This window comes from Staurois parvus, unplaced genomic scaffold (assembly GCF_062004578.1).
Source record: "Staurois parvus isolate SC_StPar_1 unplaced genomic scaffold, SC_StPar_1.0 ptg000018l, whole genome shotgun sequence".
In the NCBI taxonomy this organism is placed as follows: domain Eukaryota; kingdom Metazoa; phylum Chordata; class Amphibia; order Anura; family Ranidae; genus Staurois; species Staurois parvus.
In genome coordinates, this window is record NW_028317814.1 from 17,022,775 (window position 1) to 17,043,144 (window position 20,370).

At 41.0% G+C, this 20,370-nt stretch overlaps 1 protein-coding gene across 1 annotated transcript in view; it reads right to left on the bottom strand.

Moving 5' to 3' along the window:
* USP31 (ubiquitin specific peptidase 31) overlaps positions 1–20,370 on the bottom strand; it is a 120,403-nt gene that overhangs the window by 38,855 nt on the left and 61,178 nt on the right. The window contains exons 10-11 of the mRNA XM_089682765.1: positions 16,958–17,035; positions 4,763–4,892 (exon numbers count right to left, since the gene is read on the bottom strand). Coding sequence (XP_089538891.1) covers positions 4,763–4,892; positions 16,958–17,035 — 208 coding nt within the window. The remainder of the gene's footprint in view (positions 1–4,762; positions 4,893–16,957; positions 17,036–20,370) is intronic.

Genomic DNA, 20,370 nt, shown 5'->3' on the forward strand with positions numbered 1-20,370 from the left:
GGGGAAGGCGGTGTGGTTGGTTGAGGGGAGGTTCGGAGGGAACTTCTGCTGGGATTACCTACACAATTCCAGTGGAACAAAAAAACTGCAAAAAGAGAAGGGGGGGGGGGGGGGGTGGGCTGGAAGCAGAACTTCACCTAAAAAGGGGTTCTGCTTTAAATCTTTTACGCAGCAGCCCTATGCAAAAGATGTTCATCCTCCTAGGACACTAGCAAAAAGCTGAGACATGTTGGTAGTAGACAGGGTTATTTCACAGCTGATCTACTGGGTTTTTTTTTTTTGTCTGACCTTCTTGTGTCAGTCTAACCTCAAGGTGAAAGACTTCATGTGTCCCCCAATGGCAAAGAAAGTATACAAATAATCAACAGACCTGACGAAAACATTTACTGGAAACTTCCAATTACAATTTGTTGTACATTGAAATTGAATTGATTTAAACAACCTGAAATTGTACATCCAAACCAGAGTCCATGTGCAGATCTAGGAACTAACAGCAATGATACGCTGCTTCTAAAAGTCCTATACATTTAAATTATGCAAGCAGCTTGGTACCTATAGCATTCCCTTAAGGAAACCTGTCTGGTTACAAATACGTAGATGTTCCCTTTCAATATTTTAATTATTTTAGGAGGAAGAGTAGAGAACAAGAAATGAGCAACAGATAAATGGTTAATTTGCCTGACACAGGCCTGAGCAGTAACAAAATATAGAAGATCACAATATTTAAGTGTAAAACATTATGCACTGATTAAGCTGAAACCATAATGAGGCTTCACATTGATTGGGGAGGCTTTCCAATGAGTAGGCTTTTACTTTCTTAAAAATGGAAAAGGTATTCTGATATTTCCTCAACTTTCATTTCCTGCATACTTATCATGGGTCAGGGGCTCAAACTTAGACAGGCAGTTAATTCTTTAAGGAGGTCACAAATAGCAGCCCACATATTTCTCACACAGCAAGTGTACTTTAAAGGCTAATTCCACTGAGAATTGAAAACATAGGCTGAATCGCTCACTGGTTTCCGATGTCACTCCAGCAGAAAGAAACCTTACACTAGAGTTCATGGCTCAATAACTCATTACTAAATCAGGTACTGCATGGCTCCAAAAAGGTGCCAGAAGATCTAACAGAACGCCACCCACCTGATTACCAACAGATTTGGGGATACTAATGTGCCTGTAGGTTTCCTGGATATGCCATGCTTTAGCTTGCCCTGGGAAATGGGCTCTAGATAGCTGGCTTGTCCCTAATCAAGCACAAGCATGCAAGTTTGCCTGATACTTGCACACAAACTTGCATATTCAATTAGATTGTTGACCACTGAACAAGTCTCTAGTCACCTTTTGCCAATGTACTATTCAGCAACAGGTTAACTTGATTACCCAACACCCCCCTGCATAGTATCACTCCCCTTCACTGCCTGCCAATCGATTTGGAACCAGGAACAAAGTACCCAGAAGTTTTGGGTATATTGAATCCTGTGCCAGCATTAGTAATTTGCAGTTGGCTGCTCTAATACCCTGCTGTTCTGGCAGAAGCCAAGGCGGTTTTGTCAAAGCACCAGCTACCTTACCATACATTGGTACTGGTTTATCACTATGTCACACTATCCAACAGGAAGCAAACAAGCTTCATTATTATCAGAAGAGCTAAAAAGCTTTACCTGCTGTAATAGTAGAATTTTGGGGTTTTCTACAGGAACACACAGAAACCTCTAGGTGTCTGCACTGCAGCAACAAAAAAAAATTGGTGCATCAATATAGAATAAGGTTCAGTTTACACTACTAATCTTCATGCAATTTTCAGTGCGATTATGTAGTGTGACTTTGTATGTGGTTTGCATTTGCAGCCAAATCGCACATTAAATTGCACCAAAGTAGCACAGGAGCCTTTTCCAACATCGCATAGCACAGAGTGATGTGAATGAACACTTTTGCAACTGGAATTGCACTAATGTAAACAAGGCCTTTTTTTTTTTTTTTTATAGCTTTTTCTTCATACCTAGATAAATTAAGCAACATCTGCCAGTAAAACCTAATCTTTCTTCTTACATGTGTTTGAATAGGTTTCTCAAAGATTCTACAGTTCAAATTGTCTGCCTAAATAAAAAAAGGCAATGACAGAAGAAACATTATTACACACGTCATACCTGCTCTGTGCAGTGGTTTTGCACAAAGCAGCCCAGATTCTCCTTTTCTTGAGCCCCACACCGGTGCTCCTAGACTAGCCTATCCCTCCTGGCTTTTGGCTCCACAACAAGCAGTTTGCTATGGGGACACCCGAGCATGCACACTCCCCAGCTGCTGCTCCATGTGTCCATTCACATACGGAGCTGAGGCTCCCCCCCCCCCAGCCTCTTCTCATTGGCTCACTGGTCGTGATTGACAGCAGCAGGTGTCAATGGCTCCTACTGTTGCCTCAGCTAATGAGGAGAGGGAGTCCAAGGATAGCAGAGACTCCAGTGCACATCACTGGATCGAGAGGGAGCTTAGGTGATTAGGGGGGGCTGGAGGGGATGCTGCACAGGGGTGGTTTTATACCATCATGCATGGAATGCATGAAGGTAAAAAATCTTGAGCCTTTACTACCACTTTAAATGCGGGTCGGTGGGGTGGGGGCGGGGATTGGGTGTGTGCATGGGTTATCATCACTTTTATATAAATATTCAACAGGTACATTTTAGGAGAAAATCTCCAGAAAATGTGCTAGAGTATGGAAATCAAGTACATATGGGGGTTATTATCCATAACCTATTGGTGCGTAAACATAAAATATATATATATGCAGCGCTGCAGTGACAAAGTGCAAAACCGCAAAAAAATTAAATTTTGCATGAAATTGGTGAGTAACATATGGTCAACAGGTGACAAGTGAAATAGTGAATAGATACACAGTGTCAGAACAATTGTGAATATTAATAGGCAAGGTCACAATAAGTAATGTGATAATCTGAGGAAAAAAATCCTTATAACATATGAATTACATTATATAGAGATTGGCTGTTCTACATGTCATCATACTGATACAGGTTTACCTTACCTGTAAGCTAAACATTTAGCTGATCAGTACCATTTACACTGAATGTTAGCCTGAACTCTGTAGCTGAAGGACACCATTCAATTTTATATGGCTGTTTTTGAACATTTGTACTGGATGTATTATACCCCTTTGCCAAATAAATATACTACACTATCAGTATATTTTTGTTTTGGTGGCTTCATTTTTTGAGCAATTTGAGGAGCATTACCATTTTGGTATTAACCAAAGTACAAGTGGCTGGATTTACCTAAGGAGCTATTCCTTGGTCCCTGTGTGCTGAATTGGTATACTGCGGTGTTTGGAGTGCGGTCCGGTGTGTGTGAGCCATTGGAGCCCCCCCCACCCCAGGTTATGACCAGAACCTAGATGACCACCAGGGTCCCCCCCTCTTGGATATGATATTGATATGCGCATTAATCTTGCGCTTCTGGTAAGTACAAGCATACCTCATTTCTTGCATCACAGAAGTCACCTGCACTGGATTTTATGAAATTTAACGTTATCAAATTCTTGGCATTTTCCTCATCCATTCACTAAATCACTGGACTATATGTGTTCATATGTTATAAGGATTTTTTTCCTCAGAGATTATCACATTACTTATTGTAACCTCGCCTATCAATATTCACAATTGTTCTGACACTATGTGCATCTATTCACTATTTCACTTGTCACCTGTTGACCATATGTTACTCACTAATTTCACGCAAAATTGATTTTTTTTGCGGTTTTGAACTTTGTCACTTTACATTTTAGCGCTGCATATATATATATATATATATATATATATATATATATATATATATATATATATACACACACATACATACACACACATTTTATGTTCCATTTGAGGATTGAGAGGTTTACCCTTTATGCTAGCAGTTAATTTTAGTTATCCTTGAGCACTCACTCTTATTACTTATTTATAGGTGTGTGGAGGTCTGCTGGGAATGTTTGCCTCATCACAGACCATTAGTTTTCAGTCAGAATTTTTGGACAGTATAGATTTCAATTCATTTAGTACAATTATGATTAGTATTCTGTTATGGCACTTTTTTTTTTTTTTTTTAATGGTCCTAAAGGTCTAAAGTGAAAATGGAAAATGTCAAAGAAAAATGGAAACTGACATTTAACTTGTTCTGAAGATGCAAGTTTGCCTGACTGTCACAGTGACCCCTCTTGTTTTAATAAGTAAATGAATGACCCTCAAGTATGTGGATAAGAAGTTTGGATTTTATTCTGACCTACTGCGCTATTTTCTTATTGCAACTCCTTCTCAGAGGTAAAAAAAAAAAGGAGAACTGAAGATGTTAGATTAGCATGACAGACAGGCAATTAGCATTTCCAGGAAAAAGGTCAGCAATGGCAGCCTTTAGGATTCCCTTTTTTTTTTTTTTTTTTTAAAGTTTGATGTATGTTTGTGTTAAGGATCAGGTTTACTTTCAAGTGAAACTAAAAGGTAAAATTTTAGATCCACTTTTTTTCCTACCGACACAGATTTTTGATTGTAGCCCGTTCGTTTAGAACAAAATCAAAGGTGAAACCATTGTAGTGGCAGGAGCTGGTAGAAATGCTGGGAACTAGAGTGTACAGGTCTTACCAAAGAAGAAATCTGCTGGGTGTTTCAACCTATTGAAATGTCAATATTCAGTGAACTTTGCTTTCACAATAACTGTTAAATAGGACTGCAACACACAACGATTTAGGGAGTGCAACTCACCTGCTCCTCTTTGGTATACAGCTGAAAACACTGGGAGAGGCTGCAGCACTGTGGCTGGTGATGAAGCTCCCGCTGCAGGCGTACGCTCTCAGAGTCAGGGACATACTCCTCTTCTGTGTTACCAAAAAGACTGCAAGATACAAAAATAAATAAAAAATACTGAATAAAGATTATTGTTTGCAGAACTAGATTGTTAAACATCAGATTACACGCACTGCTCAGAAAAGTGACTGATCCCTCCTCTCTCTGTGCACTCTTGGGAATTTCTATCGATTTTCAATTCAAAAGACTGAAAGGCAATAGCTGCTGCTATTCCCTCGATTTTTAGAATAGCCACACACTTAGTAAAATCCTTAACATGGGTGCACCCTGATATACACTGCACGTGTGCCTTTTAATAAAAATGTATGTAAAGCAAAAACCTATTTCGTTTTGAATAGGGTAGGAATTTGTTAAGACTCTTGTTGGATGTGTCTGTCTCAGTTCATTTCACTTCTGGTCCCAGAGACACAAGAGATCTCTCCAATTCGAGATCTGCCCTCATACACAGCTGTCACCAGCACGTTTCCCCTTTGGGAGATTTCCCCTCTATTCCTGTGACAATGTATTTTTTCCCATTTCCTATCACACTGTACCAGAGGCAATGGACTCAGGGACAAAGGGTGAATCTCTCCAACACGAGAGCAAAAAAAAAAAAAGACCATTAACCACAAAGGAGGGACAGCCTAGGCTAGATGGTAAAGATCCCCAGAGAAGCTGCATTGTATGTTTTCTAATGCTGACCCCATTTGTTGGCGCTACAGAGAAGAAAGGGGAGAGCACTTGTCCATATTTTCTGGACATGTCCCAGAATTCACCCCTATTGCCAAGAGATGTGCACTTTGATTAAAGATATCTCTGGTCTCTCCCTTGATCAGAATCCAGCAGTATATTTATTACATCTCAGCCCTCTCTTGGGGGACAGATATTACCAATTGGTGGTAAGACACCTCCTTAAATACAGAGAGGGCCTGTATACTGGCACATTGGAAGTTCTCCTCTCCACCATTGGTGGGACACTAGATTAGCGCAGTGAATGAGATTAGCATTAGCTAAAAGACAGGAAGCTAATTTTCTTAAAACCTGGAATGCGTGGATTCATGTAATCTAAACAGTGAAATGTAAGGCATTTTTTCCCTGATCCTGAGTCTGATATATCAATATGTAATAACACTATGGAAGGAAAACTTTTTTTTGGGGGGGGGGGGGGGGGGTGGTAATTATGCGGGGCTCTGTGTATCATCCCTGCAGACGACATACACATATGTTATTAAATAGAAATGTGATAGTCATTTATTGTTTATTTTCTTAAGGGCCATAAGCTGGCCAGGCACGCCAGGGACATATGGGTATATTGTACATGTGTATGCTGTACTTGGCAATTAGACTGTTGGGTACCTGGATGGTAGTGTACATTTAAAATTCTTGTTTTGATTCACTGTATATTAAGGCTTATGAATGTGTGGCATTTTTAATAAGTCATCATAAAGCGTATTACAAGAAAAAAAAAAAAAGTTTTGGCATTACATTTACTTTAAGCACCACAGAAAGCATTCTTAATCCCTTCCCACCTTGCCATCCCTTTAAATGGGTCTTTATGCCCAGGGGTTGGGATGGAATTCCAATTCACAAGCCCGCTGTGTTTGGCTGTCATATGAGCAGGAGCCTGTCCCACCGCCTTCCGATCATGGTTACAGACCAAAAACTGTGCTTACTGTAATTTAAAAGGTGCTTTTAAGTATTCTTAAAGGATCTGCCACTCCACGTGCATATTTTTGCACTTGCCAATTTAGCCTCTGTACATAAAGAGGTGCCTTTGTTTTTAAAACTAAAATCCTATTTTGATAAAATGAAAAAAAAAAAAAAAAATCTCCAGACAAGTACTAAATATTGTAAAACATTTTAGCACAATGACAAGGAGATTCTTATCTGCTTTTGTTCTATGGATATCAAGACACGCCATCACACTAAATTCCTAAAACTGAAGAAAGTGAAATGGGTTTCCTGTTCCAATAACAAAGAAAGTGCCATGGTTCTAATAAGAGCAAATCTGCTTGGAAAGGCAATGAGCCAATCACATCAGCTGGAGAACAAGTGTCTAAGAGGAATTTTGTACATGCCTCTATTATCCTGGTCCAGTTTTAGAATTATGGAAAGTCATACTTGGCTGAAGATTAGACATAAAAAGTGATTTATAACATGTTTAAAAAAAAGTTACAAAAAGCTTGTATAACATTTATATAATTTTCTTTATTTTTCTTTCAACAACAGTAGTGTCCCCCAACCCAGTATGTGTTTATGGTGGTGCAGATAATCTTTAGGTCAGGCCACAGAGCTACATTCCTGTTTATCAGGTTCCAAGAGCTGTAAGAAACACCACTGAAATGATTACAACTTGACATGCAGTCTCACAGAAAAGAAATTAAATCACGGAGATCTACAGCATTTAGAATGTTTCATGTTGCTCAGATGGTTCTCAGAAGGTAACTGTGGGACAGAATCAACTAGGTCATAGCCCAAGACCATACAAATATTTCCCAGGTGTGTAATTAATCATAGGACAACCTCATTTAGATAAGAAATAATACATTATAGTATAGTAACTCTGCCATTTTGCAATGTCTGAAAACATGGAATAAGCTGGAAATCCCCATTAATGAACCTATGAGCACAGAAATCTGGACACTGCCATTAACAACGTGTTTGAAGGTTCCATGGCAGTCATCCTAACCACTGCATGAAACCAGACTTGACAGAATTAAAACATCAGTGAAGACTAGATAACCTTAACCTTACCTCCCACCCTAAATACTTGTTCTAGATCACTGACTCACTTTGAAAGAAAGACAAGAGGATAATGAAGACATCTCTTAAGCCTGAATCGTTAAAAAAGTTGTCAGCAATGGCAGCTTTTTTTTGTTTTCTAAATCTAGGAACATATTGGAAAACAGTCCTTTGTGACAGAAAAAACAATAAGCAGACATTGGATTTTACTTTATATTCACATGAGAAGCTAGCTGTTGACACAACCCATCTGAGTGCTGAAGTCTAAGCTTTGCTGCTGCGATCATACGTAACCTCTTAAAAAGCCGATAAAAGCTTAAAAACCGTTGTTGCTGAGATGCTGGAAATCAAAACTGGTTCTTAGGGTAAGGGATTAAAGCCGCTGATGAGATGTGATTTCCCCCAAGCCTGTCATTACTCTAGGTAATGCTGTAAATAAGCAGGGATAATCAGGAATTGGTAGGCTGCTCTGCTCTGTGAGCTGTCAAGCTGCACTCTTGTGGAGCATAAATGCTTCCTTCTTGCTTTCTACCAAACTAAACAAACACATAACACTGCTTGTGCAGCAGCTCAAGGCTAGAATACTGTACATCATACTGGGGAATTATCAGCACTTTTAAGATGGATGGACCAGTAACCTGCAGGGAAGTGCTACCAACAGAGGCAAAAGCAAACTGAATAAACGATCTTCATTTTATTTAGAGACATTCTCACTTTACATTTATCTCTGCTGGGGACAGTTCAATAATTCTGAGAACAGATCGGCTGTCTGCTGGTAATCTTAGTTCTCGTTATTCTCTGTCTCAGAATATGGTTAAAGCGTATATCTAAACTAAAAGAACAAAAATTTAACATGTTGCAGCTTACCAATACTTAGATGTGGGGGTTGCATTATTTTCCAGTTTTTAAACTTTTTCTCCCATTTGTCATCACATTGTGAACCTGCCATTAACACATTTTTAGTCCTAGAGTGACAACACAGCCTCACTGGACTGTATCTAAGGAGAAGCAACATTGTCATCCTAGAAACAAAAAGAATGCTAAGACTACAAAACACCGTCCTTTCTCCTTGTCACCTCATCTACATCTAGGCAGGAAAGGGAAAATTTATTTCTGATGTACTGGAACTGAATGGAGACACTGAAAAAATGGCACGGTTGATGTGAAAGGCCAGAACTTCCTTAGAAAAAGACAGCTCTTGGCCTCAATACCACCTTGGTCTTGTGCAGAACTAAATAGGGTTCTTTACAGGACAAAGCTGCCAACTCAGGCACCTTGCAGAAGTGATGGCTACAAAGAATGCAATCTTGTGAGAGTGAAAAGGGTAATAGCCATAAGTTAAAATTGAGGTTTCTGAAGAGCCAATAGAACAAGATTCAGATGCTACAGAGTCTCAGCTGGTTGTACAGAAGGGTTGTGAGACACCATCTAAAATGAGTTAACCAATGAATGGGTGGCTAGTGATCTTTACAGTAAGACTGCAAGAGCTGAAGTTTGTCCCTTGATAGTATGCAAGGCCAAATGCTCATTGAGACCAGATTGCAGAAAGTATTTACTGGGATGAAATATTTTTCCCCGTGCACCAAGCAATATCCTCCTAGGAGAAAAGCAAAAAACAGAAGCATGATGGCAGTGGGGTGAGGATTATACCTGGCTGGTCAATTACTTTTTGTTTGCCAGTGTTAAATTCCTCCTGCAGGAGGAAGTATAACTCAACTGTCTCTTTATAATGTATTCCTGTGTCCCTTAACAATGAAAAAAATATTTAATTTTTTTTTCTATAGGCTCACAAAAATACTGCATAAAAAAGGACCTTACAACTGAAGCTGGCATAAGATGAGGCCTGAACATCCACTGGATAAAACTAGGAGTACAGAGGACCAATTAATATCCTTGCAAATCTTGGAAACCGTAGCCAGATGCTGAAAAGTCCAAGAGACACTCATAGATCTTGTGCAGCACCTTGATATGAAAAGGTGGAACTCAGTTCTTAAGTCCATAAGTTTGAATGATGGTTTCTGTGAGCCACCGAAAAAAGGTAGAACAGGCAGTTGGTTCCTCTTTATGGTGACAGTCAAGGGTGACAAAGAGAATATGAAGCAGTGGCTGCAAGGAAAATGTACAAAATACATCCAGGCAGGAGTTTTTCTAGTAAACTGTAGTTGGACAGTGGGACAGAAGAACAATTTACAGACTGAAATGAAAGGCTCTGACTACCTTAGGTAGGAAGAAATTTCTCAGCCTCAATATTGCAGGTCTCTTTACAGGCTAAGGCCACCAGTTCAGACACTCACCTCGTAGAGGCGATGACCACAAGAAAACACAACCTCGTGAGTGGAAAGGGGAATGTCATTGTTTCAAATGGTGGTCTTTGGAGCGGTTAAAGAACTAAATTCGGACTCCACTGAATCATAGGGGATTGCACAGGGGGGAACCACCCTTTACAAAGTTTTTGATCCAAGAATGGGAAGCTAGTGGTCTCTGGAACAAGATCGCAAACTGACCCTGAATGCAGCCTTTCATCACATGATTCTGCACTGCAAAAGTAGGGTAGACAAAACAGGGGTGTTTCTAAACCAATCAACACAATGACTTCCATTGCACAGGCTCAAGGCCAATTAGAAGCCCTAAATCTAGCCACTAGAGTGGTTTGGTAAACAAGGTGTATTAATAAAAAGAAACAGCCCATGCTGCATATATAAGCCGAGAGAATCCATGTACGCAAATCCTTATGATGAGCCGAACGATGTAAAGAAGCTGAAACACAGCATCAATCACATACTTAAATGAATTCAACGAAGGCTGAATTTAGTGACGAATGAGCTAATTTAGTTTTGACACAGATTGCTGTCAAGGAGTGCACATGAAACCCGCAGCCAAATGTTAGAATTAAACCTGATTTCCGACAGCAGCAGATGATCAGTTCCCGCTGCCTTGCGCTCAAGAACAGAACCTCAGCTCTGCCTGGAGAATATTCAGACAAGCTTGTCATGAAGGCAATTACGGAGCTGCACTTAACATTGCAGGTTAGCAGACACCTTTCACAAGTTGACTAATAAAACTAGACAAGTGTAGCCTATATCAACTAAGCTATCAAAACAAGTTTTCCAACAAACGTAGGCCGCCATAAGCACACCATATGCTCTGAACTCAAAACACTGAACAGAACACCTACTTGGTGACTTGGGTAGCTGGTTGACCCCAGGAGGATCACTCTACCTATTGCAAAGCTCCCTTTTTATACACCTATATAGACATACCACCTAAAAACAAAGAAAATCAAAATTCTGGTAGTTTTGGGGGTGGACCCTGAACAATCACTGTGTCCTTGCTGTTATCTAGTAGCCAAACAAGAAGATTCCTCGGCTCCTAGATAAAAAATGGCTGAACTTAGCGTTATAACCAAGTTAGGTTAGCGTTATTACTAAGTGTAATCTTTGTACAGGTATATGCTTATGTTCAAACTCACTGCAGAGACGATAAAGCGACCTTTGTGAGTTTTCTATACATTCAGCCATAGAAAACTGTAAAAATGGAAAAAGGCCATGTTGAGGTAGGCAAGGGCTTCCCAATGAGGTCCTACGTGCAGTAAGGACCCAGTTGGCGATCGAATCCCACCCTATACCATAAGAGAAATCATTTTAAAAAGGGGGTCTTCCTTTACTTTGGCTTACTCAGTAAAGCAGTGAAAATAGCCAAACTAATTTCAGGATACTGTAAACCCAACCAATGAAAAGATTAGCACTAGCTGAATGTTATGGGTTACCATACTTCGCACATCAGCACCAACTTAAAGAAGAAATCCAGTCAAATTCTATCTATACTGTGGAGAACATGCACACCTAGTACCTTAAGTATAGCATCAAGTCAATTAAACTCCTGGGATATTGATCTGGTCAGTTAAGTAGCAGAGCGGGTTGTTAATTTCATTAACACCAAAGCAGCTGAAGCTGATTAGCAACAGGTGCACTAGATGGGCAACAATGAGACGACCCTCCAAAACTGGACCCTGCAGAGGTTGCTCAGGAAGTCCAACTCTATCAGGATGGCCCATCAATACGTGCCATTGCCAGAAGGTTTGCTGCGTCTCCCAGCACAGTCTCAAGAGCATAGAGGAGATTCCAGGAGAAAGGCAGTTACTCTAGGAGAGCTGGACAGGGCCGCAGAAAGTCCTTAACCTATCGGCAGGACTGGTATCTGCTCCTTATGCAAGGAAGAACAGGATGAGCACTGCCAGAGCCCTACAAAATGACCTCCAGCAAGCCACTATTGTGAATGTTCCTGACCAAACAATCAGAAACAGACTTCATGAGGGTGGCCTGAGGGCCCGACGTCTTCTAGTGGGCCTTGTTCTCACTGCCCGGCACCACAGAGGTCAATTGGCATTTGCCATTGAACACCAGAATTGCCAAGTGTGCCACTGGCGCCCTATGCTTTTCACAGATGAGAGCAGGTTCAATCTGAGCAAATGTGACAGGCATGAAAGGGTCTGGAGAAGCCGTGGGGAACATTATGCCTGTAACGACATTCAGCATGACCGTTTTGGTGGTGGGTCAGTGATGGTCTGGGGAGGCATATCCATTGAAGGACACACTGACCTCTACAGGCTAGACAGACAATGGCAAATTGACTGTCATTAGGTATCAGGATAAAATCCTTGGATCCATTGTCAGACCGTACGCTGGTGCAGTGGGTCCTGGGTTCCTCCTGATGCATGACAATGCCTGGCCTCATGTGGCGAGAGTATGCAGGCAATTCCTGGAGGATGAAGGAATTGATACCATTGAATGGCCCCCCACGCTCGCCTGACCTAAATCCAATAGAACACCTCTGAGATATCATGTTTCGGTCCATCAGACGCAGCAAGGTTGCACCTCAGACTGTACAGGAGCTGTGATGCCCTGGTCCAGATCTGGGAGGAAATACTCCAGGACATCACTCGCTGTCTAATTAGGCGCATGCCCCGACATTGTCAGACATGCATACAAGCTTGTGAGGGCCATACAAGCTACTGAGTACCATTTTGAGTTCCTGCAATGAAATTTCAGCAAAATGGACTAGCCTGCTGCATAATTTTTTCACTTTGATTTTCGGGGTGTCTTTGAATTCAGTCCTCTGTAGGTCTGGGGCATCCTTACGTTCCTAACACATTACCCAGTCCATATCAGTATAGATATCCAGCATGATATTTTTCTTCATTGAGATCTGATGTGTTTTTAAAGTGTTTCTTTAAATTCGTTTGAGCAGTGTAGATTGAAATCTGTTCTCTCTCGAACACAACCTAACTGTGGGTTACATGGCCTCCCAGGTTGAACCACAAGGGTCCATTCTTTCTCTCCCTTCCCAGGCAAGTTTGTTTTTATCTCTCCTTGTCTTTGACACACACACACACACACACACACACACACACACACACACATATATACATATATACTCACACCTCCAGGTGGAGGTGGGTATATTTACCTCTCTTGCTTTGGCGGCAGCAAGAGCGCGTAGATCTAATTTCTTTTCGCATCTCCAAAAGTCTTTTTTTTTTTTTTTTTTTTTTTATGGCCAGCAAGGAGCATCCTCCTTTTCCGGATGATCCACTGTAAGTGACAAGCCACAAAGCTTTTCTTCCACTTTTGACGTCTTCAATGACTTATCTTAGTGGATGTTCCTTGTTATGATATTGCACATATCTTCTAGAACTTTGTTTCTACACTTTGAAAATGCCAACAAAAAGTATCTGAAACAAATCCTATCTATACTTTTAACCTGCTCCCACCCCCATTCTAAGCCTCTATTCTAACTACCCTAAAAAGGAAAGATGCCTATACTTAGCTATTCTGAGGGCACTCAGTTATGGTCACACGATCGGCTCCCATCACCGGCTACAGTGTAGAGAAAGGATAGCTAACAATGGATGTCCCATAGTAAGCTTATGGGTGGCGTCAGTACATAGGCGCTACAGCTGTTGTCGGCGATATCTCCTCACTGAAGCCGGCCGCTGGAGACATCATGTGATCATATCAGAGCACCCTCAGCATAGGTAGGTATAGACATCTTTCATTTATAGGGCATAAGCTTAGAATCGGGGTGGGGCAGGTTTAAGTATAGTTTGAATTTGACTAGACTTCCACTTTAAAAGCTGCACTCCGGGTACAAAAACTTTCAATATACTCTACATTTGCTAACAAAGCATATAAATCCCCTTTTTGTGCACCGGATTCCTCTGCAAACTCATTTATTCTGGGTTTTGTAAATGTAGTAGTGACATCATGTGTATGCAGCACATAGCCTGCACAGCCAGCAGAGCCATGGGAGGGGCCCAAAAGCTCCACCCACTACAGGCTGGCTGCAAAAAAACTACAGGAGGGGTTGGATAGAAGACCAGTCACCCTGCAAAAGGAGCAAGAGCAGCAGTGAGCGGCCTTTACCACAGGAAGCTCCTGCAAACAGGCAAAGTTTCATATTGGATTACAGCACAAATCTGAAAGAAATACTTAAAGCACGCCAAGATTCAAGAAAGAATACATGTCGCTTGTATTTAGGCAACATTTATTTAGACTGGAGTTCAACTTTTAACACTTAGGCTGGGGTTAAAAGTAACTGTGGTTTGTTCATGTTTTTATTATATCTAGTACATTGTTTTATTAGTTCCAGAATCTGGCTGCTTAGGGCAACAAAGGGATGCTTTCAGAATTTTGATAAAACAAGATCAACAAACAGGTTGAAAAACAAAAATGATAGAAATATAGGTTATCGGCTCCTTTGTTAAGCTCTTCAGATGCCATTTCATATAATTTTCTTGTTCTAAAACAGCTATTTGAAATGCCCCGTCTTTATTGGGCACTTTTACTCCCTTCCTGTCCAGGCCAATTTTCAGCACTCTTGCACTTTGAATGACAATTGCACGGTCATACAACACTGTACTCATTTTGTTCACACAATTAGAGCTTTCTTTTTGTGGTATGTAACCACCTGCCCTCCAGAGTATTTACCCCCATCTTGACCAGGCCATTTTTTGCATTACAGCGCTGCGCTACTTTAACTCACTATATATATATATATATATATATATATATATATATATATATATATATATATATATATAATGTATTTATTTATTTATTTTGACTTGCTATAAAAACACATCCAGTAAAAAAAGAAAACATGTTCTTCATAAAATGTAGGCCAAAATGTATTCTGCTACATGTCTTGCTAACAAATATCCCAATATGTGTAAATGAATTGGTTTAAGTGAAAGTTACAGCATCTACAAATGGCGGTATATATACTGGAATTTGTTTATTTTTTTACTAGCAATGGCGGTCAGCGACATATAGCGGGACTGCGGCGGGCATTCTCACACTGGATAGGAACTGACTGCCACTGACATCCCAATGACACCAATACAGTGATCAGTACTAATAAAAAGCACTGACACTGTACTAGACACTGGACAGGAAGGGGTTAACATCTGGGGTGATTAAAGGGTTAAACATGTGCAGTTTTACATTATGTGCTGTGCGCGTTTTACTAGGGAGACATACTGCTTTGTATTCCTCTGCTATGTAGAGAAATACAAAGCAGCATGTCCTTTTTGGCAGGAGAGACCTGTGTTTGCACACAGGTCTCTCCCCTGTACGTTTTATACGGCAGTCGCCAGGTGCTGGCAGGGCATCTCCGGCCAGGACCCAGTGATTGACATCCATTGGCGGCGTGCGGACCCTACCCGGAAATGCAAATCACGTATATATAAACACACCTGATTTTGCACAGCCTTGCCGCTCTGTATCTGTAGTTCTAATAAAGGGTGGCGGGAAAGTGGTTAATCATCACTGGGTTATTTTTTGCTAAATGAACAAAAAAAGACCGAAAAAACCCTACGTTTTTCGTTTCTGTAATAAAATTTTGCAAATAAATAATTGTTCTTCATAAATTTAGACCAAGATGTATTCTGCTACATTTGGTGAAAATAACCCAAATCAATGTTTATTATTTAGTCTGTAGGAAAGTTATAGAGTTCACAAACTATGGTATATATCTGAAAATTGATCAATCCTGAAGTACTGACAGACAATCTAATTTCTTGAGGCCCAAAAATGTCAGAATAGTACAGTTATCCCCAAATGATCCCTTTTTGCAAAGCAGACAGCCTGAGGTATTTAGTAAGAGGCATGGTGGATTTTTTTGAAGTTGTAAATTTATCAATTTTTTTTAAAATGAATTAAAAGTCACTATTTTTTTTCTTTTAACATACTGTCACCAGTGCCGTACGGTGTCATCATATAGTTGGTGTGATGTTAATTAGGGACACAGTACTATTTTTTGCATAGCACACTATCACCAGAGCAGTATAATGTTACCATAGTAACATTGTACTACTCTGGGGAAGTGATCAGTATTTGCTTTTTTTTTTTACACACACATTATGATTGCTTATAGAAAAGAATTGAATTACTACAAGCAAGTATTTATCTGAAAAAAATTGATTCATTCAGGTTTTTTTTGTTGATTAACTGTGATTGGCCACAGCTAATTACATGACAGATGGGCTGTGATTGGCCCTGTCTGCTCCATTTGACTACTGTGACCAATCACAGCTAGTGACAATTGTATACAATGGATGGCATGACAATCGTCATGTGACCTGCTGTGATTGGACACAACTGTCACATGGTACTGGCAACGGGCCTGTACACAGATCTGTCATCGGCTGTGTCTGAGGGGCACAGCTGGTGACAGATCTCGCCACAGGGCGGCCCCATGGGTACGTGCGAGGTGCGATCCGGCAGGACTGCATATGACACCCACAAGGACTGATGAGAGCCCCGCTAAGCCGTCATTTTTCTATTGCCAGGGCGGAAACTGGTTAACCACTTAAAATGTTGCTGAACCCACAATAGTAACTGTCGGTTATAAAACCAATATCCAATAAAAAACAAAAAAAACTTCATAAATTTAGGCCAAAATGTATTCTGCTACATGTCTTTGGTAAAAAAAAAAAAATCCCAATAAGTGTATTTTAACTTGTTTGTGTGAAACTTACAGCGTCCACAAACTATGGTATATATATTTGAAAATCGATCAGTCCTGATGTACCGACGGCCACTCTCATTTCTTGACGTCCTTAAAATGCTAGGACAGTACAAATCTCCCCCAAATGACCCCTTTTTGAAAAGTAGACAGTCTGAGATATTTAATAAGAGGCATGGTGAGTTTTTTTTCATGTAGCACGCTCCTAAACCAGAGCAGGCACAATGACATACATGTACGTGATTGTGCCTGCACGTGCTACACACCCGCACTAAAATTACTGCAGGCTGTCAGTTAAAGAACAACCCCTATGGCTGCCAAATAACACATTTTTGTTTATATACTTACTATTCCTTTGTTTCTCTGTCCCATTCCACTACCAACTTCACATGAGCGGCCCCACCTAAACCACAAGATTTGAGAGCCCTGGAACAAAATCACGAAACATTGATTAAAACACACAGGTTCTCGAAATAAACAAAAACACCATTTCAAAAACAAAACCATTACTTTTTCTTTCCATCTTCATTTTTTCAGTGTAAGACTGAAAAATAAAAAGAAATATACCTACTAAGGCTTTGTGTACACAAGCGTTTGTGATTTGTTTCGGACATAATTTCTCATGTGAATTGCAGTGTGCAAAGGTTGAATTGGATTAGGAAGCACAAAACACTCCTGTTTATTGTTGCTTTTGCAATGAATCATGTTGTTCTGCTTTTAGTCAATACCAGTCAAAGTAAATGCATCTCAAGCATATCTAAAACTGATCTTGCACTCAGACAAGATCGTAAATGAAAACCATTTGTGTGTTTGAACTGCAGACTGTTCAGACGATCTGGGAGCACAACTATATCTACCAACTATAAAGCAATGTGAGCGCTTAACAGAGTGTACATAATTAGGCCTCACTTATGACCTGTATATAAATTATAAGAAGTCAATTGGTAGACTGTTGCTGCTTATGTATACTAAACAGGAGGGGAAAAAGGAATGAGAATGTATGAGAAGCTTTCACTTTAAGACCATAATATCTTCTATGCAGCAGGTATGTATGGGTGTTGCACTTCTACCCAATTAGCTTACACTGATTGAATAGAAGTAGGTTAGGGTTCGGGTATGGGGGTATATAGGGGTGATATGGTAAGTGTATTAATCATCTGATGAACAGATAACTTTGCCTGAAAGGAAGTTTTGGATCCGTGATGACAAAGTAAATAGGTTAATTCTGGAATGGTTGTGAAGTACTCAGGTTTTTTCTGGATGATACCATTTGGTAGATCCTCACACTATAAAGATGTGCCTGCTGCAGGCAGGGAATACACCTTATAGCCTGCCTGTAGCAAGCACATTAAAAAGTTAAAAAAGTACCAGGAAAAGTAAGCCTTCAAGTGTGATAATAGGCTTTTGAAGAGGTTGATTTTCAAACTTTAGGCAGTGTAGGAAAATCAGCGTCAGAAAGACCCTGATCCCCCAGAACTCCAAGTTGTCAAAGTCAGCGGACTCGAAGCAGCACGGTACACCAGCCATCGAGACAGAACGAAGTAGTCGGAAGTGCCCACAGAGCGTCTCACAGAGTCTGAGAAAGTCTGAAGTACCAACTCCTTTTGGGACAGTTTGGTACCACAAAAATTGCGGAGATGCCTTCCATCTCAACCCTGTGAAGCAACTGAGGAAAAATCTGCAGCAGAGGGAAGGTGTATATTAGCCAGAACTGATCCCACGGGGTCATCACCGAGTCCAGTATGAAGATTCTTGGATCCCTGATCCTGGACACAAACCGCTGCACCTTGTTGAAGCAGATGCCAACAGATCTGCTTCCAGCATTCCCCAGTGAAGGACATCCTAGAACACTTCAGGGTGAAGAGACCATTCTTCTGCATCCAAGTGCTAACAACTGAGGAAGTTCACAGCCAACGGTCTACTCCGGGAATATGGACTGCACATAGGGCCGAAGGTGCCTTTGTGTTAGACCACCGCATCAGGTAAAGAAGAATGCCCTTAGCTTGAGAATATTGATAGGCAATCTGGACTTTGACGACATCCTCTCTTGGACTGTTTCTGTCCCTAAAACTCCTCACCAGCCTGACAGGCTGGCATCCTTTGTGAGAATCATTCAGGTTAACAGGAGAAAGGACTTTTCCAGCCACCAGGTCAGTGATATCCTGGTGATGGGAAACAGGTGCATGGACTTGTCCAGAGACTGAGGGAGCTTTTTCAACCCAGGCAGTACATTAAAGTTGAAAAGGCTGGAGTGAAACTGGTCAATCTTCCTGCAGAAGAAGGGAGGAGGCAGGGACTGAAATTCCAATTTGCATTTCTGGACACTATGTCCCAAATCCAAAATGCCCCTTCATTACAAGGAGGATGTAACGAGTGGAGGCTGTAGAGGCAGGGACAAAAGGAACTCTTCAGAATTCCAGAAGAGGCCAATTTTGCTGTGGGTATCTTCGCTTTCTCCTGACTAGGTAAGAATGTGCTCTTTCTGTGCTACTTCCTAATAAAAGGTGATTAAGCAAAGAGTTTCTACATCAAGCAGAATAATTTCCAGACGTTTCTTACAAATGTCTCCACAGACTAATTCTACAGCCAGAGAATCCTCCACATCTGAATTCACAGAACAGCTAGCTGAGAATTTTGGGCAGGGAGTCCACCAAGTTGTGTACGCATTAGCACAAGGCTACTGGGAGAAGCTCTAATTTTTGGAGTACTGACAAGATTCATTGAGATAGATCTCCAAGCAAGAAACACTTTAAGGAGGGTCTCCAACCTCTTGTCCAATGGGTCTTTATAGACTGGGACATCCTCAGGGGTTTGTTGAGCTAACAATAGGCATATCTACCACTGGAACTTTCTACTCTTTATGGCAAGCCGCCTCAATTGGATAGTGCTGAACAAACCTCTTGAGCAGAGTACACTTTTTGTCCAGCTGCTGTCAGTCTTCATACAGAACATCCGGTATGAGTAGGTGAACTAGAGAGGACCTAGTTTCCTGGATTTGGGAAGAGACCACATACTAGTGACCTTATGTCCAGAATGTGGGGGCAACTCTATGTTCAAACAGGAGCATGCCTCATTCACCAGAACATTAAGGGCAATTCCCCATCTTACTGGGAGAGGTTCTTAGACTGCAAGGATTCGCCTTCCACTTCCTCATCTCCCTTCCCCCTCCATCAGGAAGCAAAGTTGCCGCGATGGACAACATGAACGACAACTGAGCAGAGGATGCTGACTGGAAGTGCTTATGCTTGCGCCTGATGATGGCCATGAGGGGATCCCCTGAGGGGGTGCTGAGGAGAAAAAGCGGTGCAGCCATTTTGTGCATCACAACTGAGGGCCGTTGGATATTCTGGTGAAGGCCAATGCATGGGCCACCAAACGGTGACCCTTTGCATACAAGAAGGAGCATGGTATCCAGGGACAACAACCAAGAGTTAAGGGGGTGGGGGACACTTGGCAAGAGAAAGTTTAAGAAAGGAGAGGGGGACCCCACAGAGGAAGAGGCCAGAGTCCAAGACTCACCACTTCAGGGCACTGGCTCTTTAATAGGGGAGAACACACCAGGTGGGGACTCCCTACTTTGCCCAAGCTTACTCAGTGCAACTTATAAACATCCATGTAAAAGATATAACACCAACATGTCAGGAAAAAAAAAAAAAAAAAAATAACAGAAGTTGGAAAAAGGATCACCCTCCTCCTAAAAATTACTTGTAAAAACTTAATCAGGTGTAGCTAATCACCTTCACAATGGCACACAAAGCCAT